The sequence below is a fragment of the Rhizophagus irregularis genome, chromosome 4 (assembly GCF_026210795.1).
Source record: "Rhizophagus irregularis chromosome 4, complete sequence".
Taxonomy (NCBI): domain Eukaryota; kingdom Fungi; phylum Glomeromycota; class Glomeromycetes; order Glomerales; family Glomeraceae; genus Rhizophagus; species Rhizophagus irregularis.
This window is the reverse complement of record NC_089432.1, coordinates 3,247,848-3,271,727: the sequence shown is the minus strand read 5'-3', so window position 1 is coordinate 3,271,727 and position 23,880 is coordinate 3,247,848. Positions and strand designations below refer to the sequence as shown.

The 23,880-nt window shown below is 23.1% G+C and overlaps 6 protein-coding genes across 6 annotated transcripts; 2 read left to right on the top strand and 4 right to left on the bottom strand.

The window, feature by feature from the left end:
- Positions 1 to 3,050: 3,050 nt before the first annotated feature.
- Positions 3,051 to 4,292, top strand: OCT59_024026 (uncharacterized protein; the record flags this gene model as incomplete). The annotated part of the gene is made up of 5 exons (XM_066135119.1): positions 3,051 to 3,059; positions 3,131 to 3,265; positions 3,335 to 3,446; positions 3,894 to 4,187; positions 4,270 to 4,292. The coding sequence occupies 5 exons, from the start codon at positions 3,051 to 3,053 to the stop codon at positions 4,290 to 4,292; spliced, it is 573 nt and encodes a 190-aa protein (XP_065991174.1).
- A 1,175-nt stretch (positions 4,293 to 5,467) lies between these two features.
- OCT59_024025 (uncharacterized protein) lies at positions 5,468 to 6,983 on the bottom strand (the record flags this gene model as incomplete). The annotated part of the gene is made up of 3 exons (XM_025329371.2): positions 5,468 to 5,520; positions 5,600 to 6,443; positions 6,525 to 6,983. The coding sequence occupies 3 exons, from the start codon at positions 6,981 to 6,983 to the stop codon at positions 5,468 to 5,470; spliced, it is 1,356 nt and encodes a 451-aa protein (XP_025171413.1).
- A 1,569-nt stretch (positions 6,984 to 8,552) lies between these two features.
- Positions 8,553 to 10,187, bottom strand: OCT59_024024 (uncharacterized protein; the record flags this gene model as incomplete). The annotated part of the gene is made up of 1 exon (XM_025332485.2): positions 8,553 to 10,187. One exon carries the CDS (start codon positions 10,185 to 10,187, stop codon positions 8,553 to 8,555), a length of 1,635 nt encoding a protein of 544 aa, XP_025171412.1.
- Positions 10,188 to 12,400: 2,213 nt separating this feature from the next.
- OCT59_024023 (uncharacterized protein) lies at positions 12,401 to 14,548 on the bottom strand (the record flags this gene model as incomplete). The annotated part of the gene is made up of 5 exons (XM_025332484.2): positions 12,401 to 13,368; positions 13,447 to 13,792; positions 13,892 to 14,076; positions 14,159 to 14,222; positions 14,306 to 14,548. The coding sequence occupies 5 exons, from the start codon at positions 14,546 to 14,548 to the stop codon at positions 12,401 to 12,403; spliced, it is 1,806 nt and encodes a 601-aa protein (XP_025171411.1).
- Positions 14,549 to 17,149: 2,601 nt separating this feature from the next.
- OCT59_024022 (uncharacterized protein) lies at positions 17,150 to 19,803 on the bottom strand (the record flags this gene model as incomplete). The annotated part of the gene is made up of 5 exons (XM_025331198.2): positions 17,150 to 18,612; positions 18,687 to 19,017; positions 19,086 to 19,270; positions 19,383 to 19,455; positions 19,579 to 19,803. 5 exons carry the CDS (start codon positions 19,801 to 19,803, stop codon positions 17,267 to 17,269), a joined length of 2,160 nt encoding a protein of 719 aa, XP_025171410.2. The 3' UTR covers positions 17,150 to 17,266.
- A 577-nt stretch (positions 19,804 to 20,380) lies between these two features.
- Positions 20,381 to 20,712, top strand: OCT59_024021 (uncharacterized protein; the record flags this gene model as incomplete). Its single annotated transcript, XM_066135118.1, has 2 exons — positions 20,381 to 20,406; positions 20,469 to 20,712. The coding sequence occupies 2 exons, from the start codon at positions 20,381 to 20,383 to the stop codon at positions 20,710 to 20,712; spliced, it is 270 nt and encodes an 89-aa protein (XP_065991173.1).
- Positions 20,713 to 23,880: the final 3,168 nt, after the last annotated feature.

The following is a 23,880-nucleotide window of genomic DNA, read 5'->3' as shown; positions in this document are numbered from 1 at the left end:
TAACTAATTTCTTTATTTAAAAAATTATTTTATAGATGGTAAGTTATTTATTTAATTCTATTATTACTTATAATTTAAACTAACTAATTTCTTTATATATTTAATAGACGGTAAGTTATTTATTTAATTCTATTATTACTTAGTGTTATAATATTTACATATAATTTAAACTAACTAATTTCTTTATTTATTTATTTAAAAGATGGTAAATTATTTATTTAATTCTATTATTACTTATTGTTGTAATATTTTTATATAATTTAAACTAACTAATTTCTTTATTTAAAAAATTATTAATAATATAGCATGTAAGTTATTTATTCAATTCTATTATTACTTATTGTTATAAAATTTACATATAATTTAAACTAACTAATTTCTTTATTAGATGGTAAATTATTTATTTAATTTTATTATTACTTATTGTTATAATATTTACATATAATTTAAACTAACTAATTTCTTTATTTATTTAATAGATCGTAAGTTATTTATTTAATTCTATTATTAATTATTGTTATAATATTTACATATAGTTTAAACTAACTAATTTCTTTATTTATTTAATAGATGGTAAATTATTTATTTAATTTTATTATTACTTATTGTTATAATATTTACATATAATTTAAACTAACTAATTTCTTTATTTATTTAATAGATCGTAAGTTATTTATTTAATTCAATTATTACTTATTGTTATAATATTTTTATATAATTTAAATTAACTAATTTCTTTATTTATTTAATAGATCGTAAGTTATTTATTTAATTCTAATTATTACTATTTAAACTAACTAATTTCTTTATTTAAAAAATTATTAAATAATATAGGGTGTAAGTTATTCATTTAATTCTATTATTACTATTGTTATAATATTTACATATAATTTAGACTAACTAATTTCTTTATTTATTTAATAGATTGTAAGTTTTTATTTAATTCTATTATTACTTAGTGTTATAATATTTTTATATAATTTAAACTAATTAATTAATTTATTTATTTAATAGATAGTAAGTTATTTATTTAATTCTTATTACTTATTGTTATAATATTTACATATAATTTTAACTAATTTCTTTATTTATTTAATAGATGGTAAGTTATTTATTTAATTCAATTATTACTTATTGTTGTAATATTTACATATAATTTAAACTAACTAATTTCTTTATTTATTTAATAGATAGTAAGTTTATTTATTTAATTCTATTATTACTTATTGTTATAATATTTACATATAATTTAAACTAACTAATTTCTTTATTTATTTAATAGATCGTAAGTTATTTATTTAATTTAATTATTACATGTCGTTATAATATTTACATATAATTTAAACTAACTAATTTCTTTATTTAAAAAATTATTAAATAATATAGGGTGTAAGTGATTTATTTAATTCAATTATTACTTATTGTTATAATATTTACATATAATTTAAACTAACTAATTCCTTTATTTATTAATAGATGGTAAGTTATTTATTTAATTCTATTATTACTTATTGTTATAATATTTACATATAATTTAAACTAACTATTTATTTAATAGATCGTAAGTTATTTATTTAATTCTATTATTTTTTACATGTAATTTTAATTAACTAATTTCTTTATTTAAAAAATTATTAATAATATAGGGTGTAAGTTATTTATTTAATTCTATAATTCTATCATTACTTATTATTATAATATTTACATATAATTTAGGCTAACTAATCTCTTTATTTAAAAAATTATTAAATAATATAGGGTGTAAGTTATTTATTTAATTCTATTATTGCTTATTGTTATAATATTTACATATAATTTAAACTAACTAATTTCTTTTTTAATAGTTCGTAAGTTATTAGTTATTTATTTAATTCCTATTATTACTTAGTATTGCTATAATATTTACATATAATTTATGCTAACTAATTTCTTTATTTATTTAATAGATCGTAAGTTATTTATTTAATTCAATTATTACTTATTGTTATAATATTTACATATAATTTAAACTAACTAATTTCTTTATTTATTTAATAGATCGTAAGTTATTTATTTAATTTAATTATTACTTATTGTTATAATATTTACATATAATTTAAACTAACCAATTTCTTTATTTAAAAAATTATTAAATAATATAGGGTGTAAGTTATTTATTTAATTTAATTATTACTTATTGTTATAATATTTACATATAATTTAAACTAACTAATTCCTTTATTTAATAGTTCGTAAGTTATAAGTTATTTATTTAATGATTCCATTATTACTTATTGTTATAATATTTACATATAATTGAACTAACTAATTTCTTTATTTAATAGTTCGTAAGTTATAAGTTATTTATTTAATTCTATTATTGCATATAATTTAAACTAACTAATTTCTTTATTTATTAAATAGATTGTAAGTTATTTATTTAATTCTATTATTACTTATTGTTATAATATTTACATATAATTTAAACTGACTAAATTTCTTTATTTATTTAATAGATTGTAAGTTATTTATTTAATCCAATTATTACTTATTGTTATAATATTTACATATAATTTAAACTAACTAAATCTTTATTTAAAAAATTATTTAAAAATATAGTGAGTAAGTTATTTATTTAATTCTATTATTACTTGCTTATATAATATTTACATATAATTTAAACTAACTAAATTCTTTTAGATCGTAAGTTAATTATTTTAATTCTATTATTACTTATTGTTATAATATTTACGCTCATATAATTTAAACTAACTAATTTTTTTATTTAAAATTATTTATGATCTAGCTTGTAAGTATCTCTATCATTATATATTTTATATAATATTTATTTGATAACTGAATTCTTTCATTTGAAAAATATTTGTTACTTTAGTTGGTAAGTTGTAAATTATAGGTTGTTATATGTATTTATCCAAAAATTAAGACTTATATTATATTACGTTAAATGCCTATTTAAATTTTAGAGTAAGTAATAATTTGTTTTGTGCAAATTATAATACAATCTATATATAATATTTATAATATAATTTTAATTATTTAAATTTATAGATATGGGAAAAGTGGAAATACAATTATAGATGATTTTATTCTTGAAAAAAAATTAAGATGGATTCCTTATAACAAATTTAAGAATGTTGAATATCTTAATGAAGGAGGATTTGGTACTATATATAAAGCTACTTGGTTAAATAATAATAAAGATGAAGAAGTAATTCTTAAATGTCACAAGAATTTGAATGAAAATTTAAATGAATTTTTAAAAGAAGTATGATAGTATATTATTTTTTATTTTTAATTTAAACTAAAATTAATAAATTATTATTATTTTTTTTAGTGGAAATATCATACAAGCGTTTCAAGTTCGGATGATATTATATTTTTTTATGGATTTACAGAAGATCCAAATATTTCAAAATATATGGTAGTAATGGATTATGCAAATAAAGGTAATTTAAGAGAAAATTTAACAAGAATAGTAAAAAATAATTGGAATCAAAAATTATATATGTTGTACGAAATTATTTCTGGACTTAGTGATATACATGAAAAAAATCTTATTCATTGTGATTTTCATGATGGTAATATTTTAAATCATAATGATGATGGCAATAAGGATAAATTTTATATTAGTGATTTAGGATTATGCCAACCTGTAAAATCATTTTTGAAAAAGTATGATATTTATGGTGTAATTCCATTTATGGCTCCTGAAGTTTTAAGAGGCAAATCTTATACTCCAGCTAGTGATATATATAGTTTTTCTATGATTATGTGGGAACTTACATCCGGGATACCACCATTTAATAATAGAGCACATGATATTCAACTTAGTTTGAGTATTTGTAAGGGTGTACGTCCTGAAATTCTTGAAAATACTCCACAATGTTATGTAGATTTAATGAAAAAATGTTGGAATGAAGATTCATCAAAAAGACCATCTTCTAAAGAAGTGTTAAAAATTATTAAAAATTGGATTTTCAATTCTTATGAAGACAGTGAAGAATTAAAAAGCAACATTATGGAATTTATAAATGCACCAATTGGGCAGCATAACAACAATCTTGTTACTGAATCACATCCACAAGCATGTTATACAAGTCGTTTACTTGATTTTACTAGTAAAAAATTGAATGAAATGATAGCAAGTGAAGATTTGAGTGGATGTATGGTTAATTTGAAGTCATTAGGTATGTAATATAGTATATAAAAAAAATTAATCTTTCAAATTATTTATATGAAATTAATTTTATTTAATATTTAATTATTTAGATATTAAAACAGATGAAAATTAACTAATCATTGTTTGTTTTTAAAAAATTTATAGTTTTAATTTTTAAGTGATATTTGATATTACACATTCAAAAGAAATTGTTTTTCATTTTATTCTTTTTAAATTTATTTAAACACTAAGGCTAGAGTAGTAAAATATTTTACAAGTTTCTTAGTTTGTAATTTAAATAATTCTTTTTTTTTTAGCTTATATATTTATATTCACTTTTTTTTTATTATACTTAGAATTATTTAAAACACTAAGATTAGAATAGTAAATATTTTACAAGTTTCTTAGTTTGTAATTTTAATAAATCTTTTTTTATAACTTTTCCAATTATGAGTTATAAATTATCAAAATAATAATATAAAACCATTTCCAATGATAATGTAAAATTTTTATACTTATTTCAATAGCTAATCTATATTTGTTGACTTTTATTTTAAATATAATGCATCAGTTATTTTTTCTTCTTGATAAACTAAAGTTTTCTAACTTTATTCTATTTTAATGTAGTACATGCTAAAATGAATATACATATTAATTTATTGCTTAGTATAATCAAATAAAAAAAAATCAAATGTGCAATAATTACTATGTTACAAATCACAGTAAACAATCCACTTGTTTAAATTAAGCAAAGTTATGCTTAACTGCAAGCTCTATTTTAAGTATAATCTGATGATAGTATTTAATAGCAAAATTATCTATATTTTGCCCAATATTAACCATAAGTTACAAAAATAATATTTTTTTTTGAAAAATAAATATTAAATCAAAAAAAAAAGCTTTAAACCAAGATGATTCTAATGATACTAAAATAAAAATCTTAATGATAAGGAGTTAAAAATTCACAAAAAGTTTCCCCACTCTCACCTAACTTTAAAATCAATTATAAATTTCTTTACTATTGGCAAAAAAAAAACAAAATCATACCAAGTTTTGCTTAAAAGTTCTAAACACTTACACTTCTCTCAACTTCACTGCATGTTAAAGATTTTATGAAAACAAAAATAAATAGTTCCTAATTATATTTAATGTGTAAATAGCGTGAAATTGTCACCTATACCAAAACCATTGGAATCTTAAAAATCGCATTGTTTATGAGCATATTTTTTATTTTTTCAAGTATAAATTTTTTTTTTTTTTTTTTTTTTAATCGGTCACCATGATAAAGATAGTAAGTTATATTCACCTTTAATTTAATGAGCTAGAAATCTCTAAGCCAGCTAATTGAGAATCCTGACAACCTATTATAATAAATAAGATTTAGTTATTATTATCTTAATTATTTTATAAAATTTAAAAATGTAATATAAAATGCAATACCTTCATTATCTTCTTCATTAAGATATATAGTAGCAATAAAAGTTGAATTAATTGGTTTTAACAAATTTTTAAATGTAAATGCTCTACTAGTATAAATAGCATCCGGATCTTTTTCATGTAAGGTTGAAATATTTGGTATTTCCTTATTAGCTTTTTCAAATGCAATTCTAACCTCCTCTCCTTTATATCCATATTTCTCATTATCATCATAATAATACCAACATTTTAATATTTCATATAGTTTACTGGCTGTTGGTCTTTGATTTGGATTAGCATCCATACATCTATGTGCCAATTTCTTATAAATTTTAGGAGTTCCCTTTCCAAATTCTGGTCTGAGACCATTATATATTTCTAATGCTAAACTATTATCATGTTTTCTTTTATGAAAAGGTGGTTTTCCAGATGATAACTCAGCCATAACTACACCAAAACTATAAATATCTGAAGGTAATGTATATGGTTCTCCATTTAAAACTTCTGGGGCAATATATGGCAAAACACCATATATTTTATCTAATTTTTGTTCATTTGATGGTTTAGATAATCCAAAATCTGATATATAAGAAGTTACACCAATATTTAATATATTTCCACTATGAAAATCTTTATGAAAATATCCTAGTTTATGTAAACTTTCAAGGTCTTGTGTTGAATCCAATAAATAACCAATTTTCTTATCCCAAAAAATGTTGTTAAAATTACTTGAAAGAACATTTCTCAAATTTCCATCTTCTGCATATTGCATAATCATCATAATTTCTTCAGTTTCTGGATCTTTAGTTATTCCATAAAATGTTAAAGAACTACCTTGTAAGAAATTTAATTTCCAATGTGTTTTAAGCTATTATTCAAATTAAAATAAATTTAAATATATTTTCAATAGTTTATAAGATTATAAAATAAGTGCATGTGAAAAAAATACCTCATTTAAAAAATCAGCTGATATATTTTGTGATCCATTCAACCTTTTCAAAGCAACTTGTATGGATTCAGGTTCTCTTTTTATCCAATTTCCATCATCTTGTTTAATATAGTTTGTTATACCATCAATCCAAGTTGCAGAATAAACTTTTGCGAATCCACCTTCACCTATTTGTTTCATATCTTTAAATCTATCAAATGGAATCCATTCAAGAAAAAATGGATAAATATAATGATCATTTGCATTATAAATCGTATCCTTGATAAATTTATCAATATCATCATTTCCACTGGTCCATCCTTCAACTATGCAGCGAGGAACACATTCTTTACACCAAAATTTTTTATTATCTGGGTCATAACAATTTTTATGATTAATTTTCACGGAATTAGAATCTTTATCAGAAATATTTAATTTATTAAATTCGTATACTAATTGATTTTCATTAATAAAGCACATTTTATAATATAAATTCTGTTAAAAAGTTTGTAAAAGTCGGTGTTTAATACATGATTTAATTTGGATATTCAATGAGGACAAAAAAGGAAACAATAGTTTGCGTAGAATCAACAAAACTACGTGTAGATCCTGAATAATGCCAGGCAGCATTATGTAATTCTGGCCCCGAAGAGATTCGTAGAGCTAATAGTAAATGGGTTAAAAATAGAAAGTTTAATTTATTATATTAACTTCCGGAAAAAATTATCTAGAATACACAACCTGAAACATGAACCATACAATACATACAAACTAATTTTTTTTTATTTCGTAAGCAATTAACGTCTTTTTGTGGAAAAGTAGTTATATTCTTACTATAAAAATTGATGAATTTTCGTTAAAAAATAAACTATATTTATAATAAATTTTCATTTAATATTTTCAAATAATTTTTCTTTTTGATGGACAAATCTAAAAAGCATTTCAAAATTTAGCAATAATTACGGTACAGTATTACATAAACTTTGCAAAATTTGCTTAAATGTTTACTCATTTAAATATTCCCACTTATAATAGTAAAAATTTTGTCGAATAACACATTTTTAATAAACTTAGATTTTAATTCTATATATAAAAAACTAACTCCAACAAAATTTTAAATACAGTAGATGAAATAGATAAAATTTTAGGTTTCTTTTTTAGTTATATGAATATGTTAAGTTATCAAAAGCTCAAATAAATCATAAACTTGTATCATCAATTTGAATTATTCAAAAACTCAATGGTCTATTTTATTTCAATTATTATTTAAATGCCATATTTCAATCCATCAATCCATTTTGCTCTATTACTTTCATATACATTTTGCAATTTTTTAATATTATAAAAATATCATAAATTAATCACTAATACAATTAGTACAATACTTCCCTAGAGCTTAAATCTTTTTGTCGATTTTTGATTTTGCGTACATATTTAGTTGTCGGTATTAATGCTGTTTTTAATAAATAGTATTATAAACTTGAAGTTCTGGAACACGTAATCACGATTCATGTCACTGGGACGCATTATATAAATTTGACCAGAATTATGGTCAAATTAGTTTTAACCGGTTAACCTTGATTTTAAGATTCCTTAACCGGTTAATTGTCTTAATTGGTTAATTAACCAGTTATCATTAATCCGTTGTGCTAAAATAAAATTAAGATAAATAATTTTAAATTACGTAAAATAATGATCAAAAAAAAAAATGTATAATGCTTTACGTTTAAGTCTTTCATATTTATATTTCTATTGATTAAATGATCAATCCATATTTGATATTCATATTTAATATTTTTGAATTTTTTTAATCTTTCATCAGCTTTATTACATTTAATTAGTAAATTGAATAAAACGCATTATTAATATTTGAACGGAGAAACTTTTCTCAATTTAACTTTATTTTTATTTATTAATGTTTTTCTACAAAAATAATTCTTTTATACTTAATTATACAATATAACTAGAATATGCGCACTTCATCCCATGATTATACAGTATACGTATATGTCATAATACTGTAAATTGCATAACTATATTACTATATAGCTAATAAGTTTCTATTATAAAACTATAAATATCAATAACAAAATCATCATAATTTAAAACTTGAATACCATATAATTCAAATTCCTTTACTTTATCTTTCGAAAAAAATAAGTCTTCACTTTTACTACAAAGAATTTCTCTAATAGCTAAATACTTAATTCGTTTCTTTTTCATAATATATTCTTTTATATATGGAAAAATATTATTTTGACAATTTTCATTCATTGTATTTTTAATTAATAATTTTTTAATAAAAATATTTTGAGAATTTTTTAAAAAGAATCTCAAATCATTTGTATTAATCAAATTAAGACATAAATTCAAATATTCTAATTTAAAAGGAAGAATTTGTCCTAAATTTTGTAATATAGTTGAACTAGTATTATGACCGCGATGATCAATTGAAAGATAATTAAGATTTTGTTTAATATTTTCAATTATATTGAATAATAAATAAATAAACTGATTATTCGTCCAAATAGGAAATAAAAATTTAATTTTGTTACAATACTTAATAATTAATTGTAATAATTTTTGTGATCCATCGTGATAAAATCCAAAACTTTCTAAATAATTACCAGACTTTTGCATTAATGGTTCTAATAATTCATAATTCACTCCATCCAAAAATAAAGATTTCAATTTAAATGGTTTAATAATATTATTAATTTGTTGAATAAATTTAGAATCTAGATGATAACAATAAACAATATGAATTGATTCTAAAACATTTAATTGATTAAATACTTCACTTAATACATTTATATTTTTAAAATTAATATAATAAAATATAATTGTATTTAATGTATTTGAACAATTAAGATTATTTAAAGATAATAAAGGATGATATAAGGAGCATCCATAACCATAACCAAATGAAATCTTTTTAAGATTTTCTTGAGATTTAATTATTTGTGATAAATATTTTTCAATTATTGGATAATTATTATATGAAGGAAGTGGAAAATAAAGGGATGAAATTGAATTACAATTAGAACAGAGAAATTCTAAAAATTTTATTATGTTATCATTTGCTTTATCAAGTTTAAGTGCTAAATTTTTAATATTATAAATGAAATTACGATTTTGTAAGATTAATTCAATAATCTCATTACTATATCCAATACATGTTGTAACTTTAAAACTATGCAAATTGGCTTCATTTTTAATGAATAATAGAATTAATGACCAAAAAATTAATTTTATAATTTGTGAAAGTGATAAATTTGCATTTGTTATAGAATAGTTTGAATGTTGCTCTTTAATTGTTGAATTCATAATAGTTTTAACCCATTTTTCGATAGAATTACTAACTTTATATGCATCTAAATGTTTAATAAATCTAGGATAATTAAATAATGTGTTTAAAGGAAACAATTCATTATGAATTATATATTCATTTAATTTTACTTTATCATCATCATTCAAATTATTCAAATAAATTTCAATAAAGTAATAATTTTTAGGAAATTTAATTGAAAATGGATCTTCCCATAATAATGGGATTGCTAAACGACACCATAATCTATTAACAAATATACATGAATGTAGTGTTTTATAATCATAATGAAAATATTGAATAATTTCGTTTATTAACTCTGGTAAATCTCCTGAAAATAACTTTGAACATGCCATATTGAGAGTGAGGGGAAAAGGGGAAAGGTATTGGAAGTTACGTCAAAATATGGTAAATTTATTATATAACTCGGAGCGACAATTCATATATATATATATATATATATATATATATATATCCGTTGGTTGCACAAAGTTATTATGGGCGTAAAAAGAGAGATTGAAATGATTAGATCATTTCCAAATATATTCACTTTTTCGCTCAATTGGGATATTTGTTGTACATTGATATAAGCACAGAAAGGTTGATGAAAAATCATCATGATGCATGATGATTTTTCACCATGTTGCATAATGACTTTTCATCATATTGCATGATGACTTTTCATCATGATTAATGATGACTTTTCACCATGTTTATGTGATGACTTTTCACCATGTTTAGTGATGATTTTTCATCATGATTTATGATGACTTTTTACCATAAGATGAATAATTTTCACCATGTGACAAATAATTTTCATCATGTTTTGTTCAATAGCCAAAAATAGCTTACCATATGGAAAGCCATCCTTGACAAAAGGTTGATATCCAGACATCATGTTGGATAATGTGTCTTAGACATCATGTTATCAAATATAGTAAATTTTATTTTGTGTACTTATAAAATATACTATATTTGGTAATTTGATCAGCACGATGTCTAGACATCATGTTAAATAATGTACAAACATCATCCTACATATATCAAACATAGGGAAAGCCATCCTTGACAAAAGGTTGATATCCAGACATCATGTTGGATAATGTCTAGACATCATGTTTGATATATGTAGAATAATGTTTGTACATCATTCAACATGATGCTCAAGCATCAACCGACATGATGTCTTAGACATCATGTTACCAAATATAGTAAATTTTATTTTGTGTAACTCATAAATATACTATATTTGGTAATTTGATCAGCATGATGTCTAGACATCATGTCGGTTGATGTCTTTCACATCATGTTAAATAATGTACAAACATCATCCTACATATATCAAACATGATGTCTAGACATACCATCATGATGTCTAAATATTATATTTCATGATGTTTGGATATCAACCTTTTGTCAAGGACGGCTTTCCATACAAACATGATGTCTAGACATACCATCATGATGTCTAAACATTATATTTCATGATGTTTGGACATCAACCTTTTGTCAAGGACGGCTTTCCATAAAAGGATCGGTAAATTTCCAAATTTGTAAAAGAAAATCTTAAAATTTACTAAATTTGCAATATAAAAAACCAGTGGCATGGTAAGCTATTTTTGGATATTGAACAATTCTGTATTAGGAAACATGATGAAAATTATTCGTTACATGGTGAAAGTCATCATAAATTATGGTGAAAAGTCATCATTAATCATGATGAAAAGCCATCATGCAACATGGTGAAAAATCATCATGCACCATGATGATTTTTCATCAACCTTTCCGTGCTTACGGCGGGCCATACATTGATAATTCAATCTAGAAATTATACATTATAAAAAAGTTTGTTCTTATACCAATGCGACCATTTGTGCCACTATCGTTGAGCGATCAAATAGGAAGAATTTTATGACAGATTGTGGATCTTTAAAAAAAAATTAGAATTATCAAAAGAATTTTATTGAATATATTACTATTTTATTTAAATTATTCCGTGTAACAAACTTTTTTTTTTATGCTTTTTTTTATTATAAAAATCCGGTAGAGCTCCGAACAGGTTAAGGGCTCTGATCAATAAAGTTTTTACATTGATTTGTTAAATTTTTTAATTAATTAATAAAAAGTTTTTTTTTTTATTTTAATAAAGAAAAAGGTCAAATTTTTTATAAATATAATAAAAAGAGGGTTTTTTTATACGGTTTAATAAGTATAAATAACCAAGGGTTAAAAATCATGTTATTACAAAAAAATTGTCCAAACCTGTGGAGTTGATTTTTAGAAAGCGTGGAAACTCATAATTATAAATTATAGATATAAAAGTTAGCAAACAACTTTTAACCAGATAGTATTAAACTATTAACGACCTAAAATTCCAGCCCACACTTTCAAAAAAAATTTTATAATTTAAAAATTATATGAAGAATAATAAAGTGGATCCTAATCGCAAACCATCGAAATCATGATGACATCATACCGGTTGATTTCTAGACATCATGTCAGATATAATAATTTGTCAAGATGGCTAAATATCTTTTAATTTATTATAAACCTGTAATTTTTAAAAATTTTACAAATCTAGTAATAATTCATTTAATTTAATTTGAGCATCTAGATCTCCTTGTTCAGCAGATTTATTATACCAATAAATTGCTTGATTTATATCCATTTTAACCACTTCACCATTTTCATACATTAAAGCAAGATAATATTGAGCTTCATTATCACCTAAATTTGCTGCTTCTTGATAATATTCAAATGCTTTTTGTTCATTAATATTAGTTCCAATACCATTTTCATAACAATAACCTAAATTACTTATTCCAAGTATATTTCCTAAACTTGCAGCTTCTTCATATAATTTAAATGCCTTATTATTATCAATAATAGAACCAAATCCATTTATATAACAAGTACCTAAATTATTCATTCCACGTGGATTTCCTAAATTTGCAGCTTTTTGATACATTTCAAATGCTTTTTGTTCATCAATATTAGTTCCAACACCTTTATTATAACAATATCCTAAACTAGTTATTCCAAATACATTTCCTAAATTTGCTGCATTTTGATATAATTCAAATGCTTTTTGATTATTAATATTAATTTCAATACCAAAATGATTAAATACTCCAAGTAAAAAAATTGAATTTGAATTATTCTGATCATTTAATAACCAATTATAAATTTCTTTTGTAGTTATATTATGATTATTAAGATAAATAATAATTTCATATTTTTTTCTTTCTATTACTATATTTTCAAGAAGAAGAATCATCTCAATAACTATTAATTCAAAATCATCTATAATTAAATTTGATGAAATTGAAGGTTTTATTTCTTTTACATTTATCTTATTAAAATTTTGAATAATTTGAGATATTTTCCCATTAATAATAGTATTTTCAGGTACTTCAATATTTGATTTAAGTAGTTCACTTGATAATTGAATATCTTCTACATTAGAAATAATTACGTTTAATTTAGTAACAACTTTGTTGATATTTGGACGATCATCCGGTTCATTATTCCAACAATCTAAATATAATAAAATAAATCTGTAAATAATAATAATACTATTATAATTAATCATAATTAAATTTATTTGTATTTTACCAGTATATATTTTTACATAATCTTTGGGTGTATTTGGAACAGATGATTCTCTGAGACCTTGTAATATTTCTGTAGCCAAATCAACAACATCTGGTTTGTTATAAAAAGGTGGTCGTCCACTAGATATTTCCCATAAAAGTACGCCAATACTGTATATGTCGCTCTTTTTATTTAATGAATATACTTGTATTTGGTTATTGCTGTCATCTTTTCTATTAAACATTTGTGGATCAATGTAGGCGACCATTTCAAATAAGTTTAGATTAAGTAATTTTTTAATCCTTTTTGACAATCCAAAGTCAGCCAATTTGATTGTATTCTTATGAACTAAAATATTATTTGAATTCTATTATTAAATATAATAAATAAAATAAATAATTGTATTAAGTATATAATCTTACAATGTAATATATTAAGTCGTAAATAGGTACTGTATATAACCTACCAAATCATGATGCATGATTTCTTTATCATGTAAATATGATATAGCATCAGCTAATTGAAATGCCAGATTTAATTTATCATTCCAAGTGAGATTTTCAAAACGTTCACTTAAATAATTTCGAAGGGTACCACTATCGGTATATTCCATCACTATCAAATATTTTTTTGAATTATCACTTTGGTTTTCTTTTGAAAAAAAAAAAATAATAATTTTAGATTTTATTCATCTTTATAAAATAATGATTATAATATTTTTGTAATACTGTACCTGTTGTAATACCATAAAAATGAATTATATTTTCATGAAAATCCACTTCACGCTGAAGTTTAAACTAAAAAACAAATAAAAATTGTAATTAGAAAAGCAATGTACATTATCATATTATAAAGATAGAAATATTTATATTATAGTTACTTCATTAACAATTTCCTTTGCCGTGATATCAAATTTAAAAAAAGATTTTAACGTTAAATAATCATTAGAATTTTTCCAATTTGCGCGATAGACCTTTCCAATACTTTCAGAACCAATTTCTTGAATATTATTAAAATATTTATAATCGTAATATTTAATTTGTTCTTTCTCAATAGATTCATCAATCCAATTAATCCATTCATTTGAATTACCAATAACTTCTTTAAGTTCAGTATTAGACATTTTATGTTTTGTTTAAGTATTTAAGTATAAAAAAAAAAATTATTTTACTGTGTAAATTAACTTTATAAAGAAAAAAATAATTTGTACTATTTTATAAATATTCAAGTTTGTGTTAGTGGCACAAATTTCACAAAATTTAATTTGTGTAATTTTTTGAGTCACGCTTATGCAGCATAAAATAATGATTACGTCATATCGTTCGTTAAGGCAGATGATGCCAAGAAATTTTTAAATTTTTATCGTATTAGGCAGGTATGTGTCGATCATATATTTACATTAAACGAGATTTATTTCAATATTTAGTAGTTTCATTAATAACATCGAATTCGTTATTGGGAAAATTTAAAATTTTTTTTTTTTATATTGTAGCTAATAGTATTTACATTTAATTGTTTAAAAATCAAAATATTATTCGAACATCTTGAAATCGTATATGTCATTATTTCTTAGAATCTTTTTTGTTTATGTTTATATTTGTACATGATGATATTTTTCTCTTGCTTTAATAAGTTTATATAATATACTGGTAAGTTTATATTTAAATAAATAACAATGGAATCATTGATTTTATTCGTTCTAATCTAAACCTATTTTCATTTTCTTTGTTTATGTACGCCGTAATAGTTGCCGCCGTGATAGTTATGATTATAATCATAACGGTTTATTACAGATACTGAACGAGAAAAAAATCTACCACGAACCATTTAAAATATAAATAATCTAAAAATTGGAATTGTAAATTGAAAAAAAAAGTACGTGACAGTATATTTTCATTTAATTTAATATTGCTAGTATTATATTATTAAAAATATTTTTAATAATATATTAGTTGTAATCTGTTGCGTTTCAACAGGATTAATGAATTTAATCAACATGATGTAATTTCTGATATATATTTAGGAAAATTGGTTATTACATAATGTTAATTCAAAATTTTCATTTATTTATAATTATAATGTGAATGAAAAATAAAAATTGATTAAAATTTTATTATATTAAATAAATAAAATTATATAAAATATATTCATTTAAAAGAAAAAATTATTTCGATTACATCGCAACACTGGACAGATCAAACCTAAAGCAAAGAACAAAATAAAATTAGGAAAAAATAAAATATTAGTAAAAAGGTGCTTTCGCAATACTACATTATCGATCCGATCATGATTCAAATTTAAAGAGTTACTATATAGGTTACAAAGGGAAAAAAATTAAAAATCGAAATACTGTATTAAAAGAAAAATCGAATAAAGAAAAGAACCTGAAAAAAAACAAAAAAGATTTCGGTTTTAAAAAAAGCGAAATTTTTTCACCGTTCTTGCTACGGCCGATCACATGATGAAATATTAATAAACTAAACTTTTTCGTTAGAAAAAATCCGACAAAATTTCATCACGTGTACATAATAAACAGATTTAAATTATTTACGTGAAGTATCATACCAATACATTACTAGGTTAATTCCTTTTTAACTCATCCTAAAATTATTTAAAAATTTTGTCTTATACCAGAATTTATTGGTGAAATCTTAATAATGGACTAAATTCCAAATCAGTTAAGGTAAATTAAATGGTTTATTTAAAAATTTAACATTATGTAGATTTTTTACGTTACAGTATATTATCGAAAGTTTTCATTGTAATTGATAACCTGATATACAGAATTTTTTGCTTGAAACAATAGTTATAATAAACAAAAAGTCACAGTGTAATTATCGATTTGCATGAGGCTTGCGTGGAAGTTTATAGAATGAACATTAACATGCAGCAGAAAAAATTCAGTAACTGTGACATCACGTAAATATTTATTTTTAAAAAATTGTTAAAGAATTTTGACTAATAAACTTTTTACAACACAATACAATATATAATTCATTATAAAAAAGCTGTTCAAAGTAAATTTATTTTGTTATATTATTTCATTCCGATAAATTATTGTCATTTAAAACCAAAAATTTATGTTATTATATGTACTTTAAATTGCTTTTCAATATAAATATGCATCAAAGTCATAATCGGTTATGCTGTAATTCGCAGTTTTGCGAATACAATTAATATGTTAAAGTTATCATTGTTGAAAATAAAATTACTCGTGATTTTTTTTTTTCATACAAATTGAATTTAACTGAATTACGTGTTGCTTACATCATACTTGATTGTCATTATTAATACTAAATCTATTACGGTATAATATATGAATTTTGACCCAAAAAATTCAACCAAACTCTACTTATTGAAATGGTCCTGTAGAATTATTCGCTAATAAAATAGTCAAAGTAAAAAAGTTGGAATTTCGGGAAATGCTATTGTTGCACATTAGGTGCTTTATCTTTACATCTTTATATTTCAAGATAATGTGATTATTGTAATGTAAGAATTTTTTAAGAATATTAAAGATATGTAATCGGCTATTTAGTTAAAAAGTAATGAAGGTATTTTGTAAAGATATCAGAGGTTTTTCACAAAAAATAATTAATATTTAATTAAGGCTAAACAATTTTTTTTTTTTGAGGAGTACAATAGTTTTAAACGTTTAACTTTAACAAGAATACACATTTATTATATTCAATTTAATATTATAAAATTTAATACTACGTAATTTAAAAAATACTAATGTTTAAAATTACCGTGTTTATTTTCCTATGTAATGGTACAATTATAAATACAATAAAAAAAAATTTTTTCTTAAATAATTTACATCATAAATTTGTTTAGAATTCTAATTTTTCTTGAGTTCTTTTAATCTAGTTTGAGCATCTATATATCCTTGTTTAGCTGATTGTTCATACCAATAAATTGCTTTATCTAAATCTTTTTCAATCCCAACTCCTGCTTTATACATGTTTGCAAGATTATATTGAGCTACCTCATGTCCTAAATTTGCAGCTTTCTGATATAATTCAACTGCTTTTTGTTTATCAAAATTAATTCCAATTCCATTATCGTAACAATAAGCTAACATCATTATTCCACCTGAATGTCCTCCTTCAGCTGATTGTTTGAATAATTCAAAAGCTTTTTGATTATTTTTATCAACACCATCTCCATCTTTATACATGTTTGCAAGATTATATTGAGCTACCTTACTTCCTAAATTTGCAGCTTTCTGATATAATTCAACTGCTTTTTGTCTATCAATATTAATTCCAATTCCACTACCATAACAATAAGCTAACATCATTATTCCACCTGAATGTCCTCCTTCAGCTGATTGTTTGAATAATTCAAAAGCTTTTTGATTATTTTTATCAACACCATCTCCATTTTCATATGAGAGGCCAAGGTTATGCATAGCTTTTAAATGTCCATTATCTGCAGCTTTTTCATACCAATACACAGCCATTTTTAAATCTTTATTGACACTTACTCCATTTTTATAAAACCAACCTAATTTAAATTGTCCATTTGCATAATCTTTATTAGCTACTTTTTCATAATATTCAAATGCAAGTTTTTCATTTTTTGTAATTCCATTTCCAAATTGATAACATAGTCCAACACAATATTGTGCTAATGTATGATCCTGTTTTGATGCATTAATAAATAAATTAAATGCTTTCTCTTCATCTTTGGTTGATCCAATTCCCACATAATTAAAATAACCAAGTAAAAAAATAGATTCTGAATTGTTTTGATTATTTAATAACCAATTATAAATTTCTTTTGAATTTACATTATGATTATTCAAATAATCAATAACATGCTGTTTTACATTCCTATTATCTTTAATGTTTTCTTTAAAAATAAGATCAACTATTTCGTTAATCACAATGCTAAAATAATTCTCAGACGAAATATTTTCATTAATTTGTTCTTTTGTAGACATACTATCTATTTCACTTGTATTCATATTAGTGAAATTTTGGATCATTTTGGATAATTCTCCATGTGATGAATTTCCTGCACTATTTGGAGTTAGATTTTCATTTGGCGTAGGATAAGTTTGATCAGATATGTCATTCTGTTGATCAATTGTTGTGCTATTTGAATCTGGAATAAATACTCCTAATCTATTAACAACCTCATGCATATTTGGTCGTTTACTTGGTTCATTATTCCAACATTCTAATAATTAAAGAATTTGGTTAAAATAATGACTTTAATAAGTAAAACAAATAATATAATGAAACAGTATTTACCAATGTAAAGATTTGAATAATCATTAGGAGTATCAGGAATAATTTCTTCTCTTCGTCCTTGTGAAATATCATAGATTAAGCCAATCCTATTTTTCTCTTCATGAAATGGTGGTTTCCCACTTGATATTTCCCATAATAAAACGCCGATACTATATACATCGCTCTTCTCATTTAATTTTAAATTATTGCTATTCATCAATACTTTCGGATCAATATAGGGAACCATACCAAGTAACTTTGACTGTGAATTCGATGCTTCATCAATTCTTTTTGATAATCCAAAGTCCGCCAACTTGATGGATTTCTTATGAACCAACACATTACAAGAATGCTATTATAATATACAAATAATATTAATTTAGTTCGTAAAATATTTTAAATACTTTATAAAAAAAATACCAAATCTCGGTGAACGATCCCTTCATCATGTAGACATAATACAGAACAAGCTAATTGATGAGCTAAATTATACCTATCATCCCAACTAAGTCTATTGAAGTTTTCGTTTAAATAGTCACGAAGGGTACCACCGTTAGCGTATTCCATTACTAACAAATAATTCTTTGTTTGGTCAATTTTATTTTCTGATAAAAAAGAAAGAATCGATTATTAGTTTTTACAAAAAAAAAAATAAATAAAAAAAATAAATAAACATAATTTTATTTATTATGATGATATTTATATATTTACAAATACCTGATTCAAATTTTGTGATTCCATAAAAGCGAATAATATTGTCATGAAAATCTACTTCTCGTTGAAGTTTAAGCTAGATTATAAACGCATAATAATTAGAAAATTAAGAAAATAAATAAGTAAATAAATACGAAAAAGAGTATACGAAAAAATAATTTTTTTTTTAAAAAAAAATGAAATTAAAATATTTGATTACTTCATTAACAATTTCTTTTAAGGTAATATCGTTTAGATTATAAAATGATTTTAATGCTAAATGACCAAAATTTTTCCAATTTGCACGAAAAACCTTTCCGAATGCTCCGGAACCAACTTCTTGAACATTTTTAAAATTTTCATACTCATAATATTTAATATGTTGTTTAATAATAGCCTCCTCAATCCAATTTGTCCATTCATTTATATTTTCGTTATTTTGCATTTTTGTTATTATTTTTATTATTAGAAATAATAAATGAAATAAGAATAAAAATTTTTTACGGTGGAAGTCCGGAATAAAAAAAAAATTCTATTTATGGATTTGTGTAAATCATACAATCACTCGTGTGACATAGTGTGGTAAAAAAAAGATTAATTGTCAGTATTATTTCAGGATATGATCATCATAAAAATTATGAATAATTTTGGTAACCATAATTCCCAATTTGAACGTAGGAACCTTTATATATTGTTAGTATAGATGAAACTAACCTTTTTTTGTTTAAAAAGGAAATCACTTGCTATTTTTAATTTAGCCTTTTCTATTTTTGAAATAAAATAAAATTTAAAGATCATTGATTTTATCATTTTTTCTTTTTTGTAAAAAAAAATATTCGTCTCAATTTTGTTAAAAAAAAAATTGGAAATCAATTTCCATTTTGAATTCATCTTTTTCTCTTTTTGTAAATTAAATTTATCTGAAAAACTCTTTCTTGTCGATCCTCTGACCAAAAATTTTGCAGAGTGAAAGACCAAAAAATATCACAAAATAATTTAAAAAATTTAAATAAATATAGAAAATGGACCCTTATTTAACACCGAAAGAGTTCGTTAACACTTATTACAAAGATATATTTAGTTTCTTATCAAAAAACTTTAAACAGATAGGTACAAGAAGCCGACACATATTCAAGAAAATGTTGAACGGGTGTTTAAACAAACAACAATGAGCAGAAAGGTTTTTGATACCATAACTCAAGAAATAAACATTCCGGTAGAAACAATAATGCTTTTATTAGAGAGTAGCGTGGAAGTTGCTCATAAAATATATGTGGACAATATGAAATGCATAGGCAGAGAAAATGAGAAATTGCAAGGACGGGCAAAGCGAATGCACGGTCATGTAAGATGATAGCGATACAGGAAGGTGTGATAAAAGCATAGAATGAATGGTTGAGCAGTTGCATGGTACAATATGTCGAATAAAGCAAGTTAAAATGAGTTGGGGAAAAACTTTAAAAAATCAAGGCTGATAAGAAGAGCACATTTAAAAAATCAGAAAATAGATGTCAGTCTTCAGAAAAAGGGAAGAAGGCGCCGATTGTGGAGATTCCAGCGATAACAGAGAAAAAGAGATAGTACGGGACATGTTTTTTTATGATATTCTGCGATATTGGAAGGAAGAAGTATTTCGTATTCAAGTGAAACAACAACACAAATATAAATTTGCAAGAACATATTCTGTTGAACGAAAATTTTGAGAAAACTTGACAGAAAGGTTCTTTTGGAATAGGTATTAGTAAAACTTTTATATAATAGTACGATGCCGCAGCAGGTCTCAAAGCTAGGCAAGAACGTGACAAATGGCAATTAATAAGAGACTTAACAGAGGATGAAATGAAGGAAGTTACGAATTCATTAAAAAACTACAACAAAAATACACTATCGCTTTTGCCAAGGTCATTAAATATCAAAAGAATTGGAAAATTATAGCATATTTTATTGATTCTAAAATTATGGAATTAGCGGTAGAAGCTTCATTTAAAGAAAGAGATATAAAGAGAATATGGAGTGTACGTAATTTTAAGACGATTTTCAGAGGAATAGAAACGGAAGGAAGAAAAGAGATTAACAAGACGGTCAATTCATCTACGGTAAATTCTACACCGCGAACGCCTCAAAACGTGGGGTTAGATAAATTGCAGATAATAGAATTAAAAACAAAACGGTAGAAAGATTGAAATCACTGATAAATGAAGAAAAGGTAGTAGATTTGATCAAAAGATGGAGGGTAAGAGAAACATCAGAAGAATCAGATGCAGATGAGGTTAAAAAAGCAGAGCTGGCACTTATGAACTTGTTGAGATAGACAAGATGATATTATGTCCTACGAATGTGAAAAAAATGGTAATTCACAAAAAAATGTTCTAAAACGGGATAATATAGCGACCGAAGAAGTAGTTGAGGTTATAAATAAATATCGGCAGACGAAAAAATAAAGTATGAACAATATAAAGACCCCGAAAATATGGAAGAAAACACAGAAATGACAGAATCAATTAATCGAAAGTTAGAGAAGTTGGGTGATATTTTCAAAGCTACCTCAAAGGAAATAGAATGGGAGACGATCAGAAGCCATCAAAGACATTGGATAGGCGTATGGACTTGAGAAGATAAAGTATTAGACTGGGTGAAACAAGGAAATCAATATAATGTATTAGGTCGTAATATCATAAGTTTAGTGGAAAAAGTGATATTTTGAAATATTACACCATGCTAAATGAAGACTTTACAAAATGCCTAAAGAATGAAAATAAAGTGATGGATGGAAAAGACATTGGTGATAAGAGAGTCAAGAATAGCCTTCTGGTGAAAAAATTTTAGAAGCGTTGGAGAGTAGAGGATAAAGTATAAAGAATCTTAGGCCACGCAAACTAATATTTTTGGTTCACTTCACCCGGCCGGGTCACTTTTTCAAAATTTGACCAAAAAATTTTTATATGTAAAATTTTTTTTCACGTGTTTTCAAGTGATTTTATTGGTTAAATCTTAATTATTATGATTTATGAATAGTACTTTAAAATCTGCTTCCCAGAAATTAGATGACAAACATGAAATTGATATATCATTAGAAAAATCCTTCATTTTTGTCTCTTTTTCAACTGGTAAATCTTCCCAATCTTTTAAAGTTACAGAGTTGTAACTTATTCGTACATGTACAGTATGATAGGTATTTTTAACAAACTGGAACGAAATTCATCTAATTATAAACTAGTAAGTTACGTGACTTATAATAAAAATTTTTTTTTTTAATAAAAAATAAAACCCGGGTCCCCGGGTCAATTTTAAATTTTAATGTTACGTGAACCAAAAATATTAGTTTGCGTGGCCTTAGAGAAGTCACGTGATTTTACGTAAAAAATTTTCTGGTAACAAATTCATTTCACAATAGTTAGTATTTAGGTTTTTTTTGTAGTTTATGATGTAGATTTGTTTATTTTAATTGTTATATTAATAGGATTAGCTAGCCACGGGATGATAAAGCAGGGTCGAGTATTGGGTCGAGTTTAGTTTAGTTATTTTACATACCGTTAGGTGTACTTTATAACACAGCATAGAGATAGAGCTCATATAGGATTTGCTGCTAACACGGATATCCGTGAATGTATCATTTTCACGAAATTTTATGAATGCCACGGAGAAATAATGTAAATATTTGGATAAAAATTTTTCATAGGGGCTTGTCATGATAAAAAACCTTCTAGCTTCTCAATAAACCTAGTTCTTGTTAGCTTGAAGATAAGAATGCCGAAAAGCTTGTGTAATGTGTTTAACTTTAATAGTAGTATTGTTTTAATAAATTTGTTGATCATACTAACCATGAAATTCAATATATGGTTAGTTTGATGCCCAAATTTAGCTTAAACTTTTCCAGCATTTTTATATTAAGCTTGTGAAGCTTGAAGCATATACTTAAGTATAGGCTTAGGCATAAGTTTCAAGCTTCAAGCTTCAAGCAGTTAGCTTCTCCACGGATGGCAAGTTAATATATATTTTTTTTTTAAAAAAAAAAAAACGTGATTCTTTTCAAAAAAAAATGACGATCATCATGTACGTAACAAAATGGTAAAAGTGATAAGCGTAATTATTTATTAATAATAAATTTACTATGATAAATAAAAAAAAGTTTATGAAAGTTATCAGAAAAAAATATATATTACCATAAAATAATATCATAAAAAATTATCTCAAAAAATATTTTATTTTTATTAATTAAAAAAAAATCTTTATCTATTCTTTTACCATTATTGGTTAAACAAATGAAAGATTACGGTAAATGTCAATCATTATGTAATCAAAATTTCCCATTTAAAGTTAAAAAAATTCGGAGAAATGTTATAAGATTAAATAAACAAATAAATAATATATCTATAAAAATAAATAAACGTAAATATTTGATCATAAAAAGTAAAAATGATTTTATTTTTTATGAAGAAATATTGACTTCATTTTTTAACTCTTAAAAAAAAATATTTAATAATAAATATCTATTTTTTTTTTGAAAAGAAAAAAAATATCG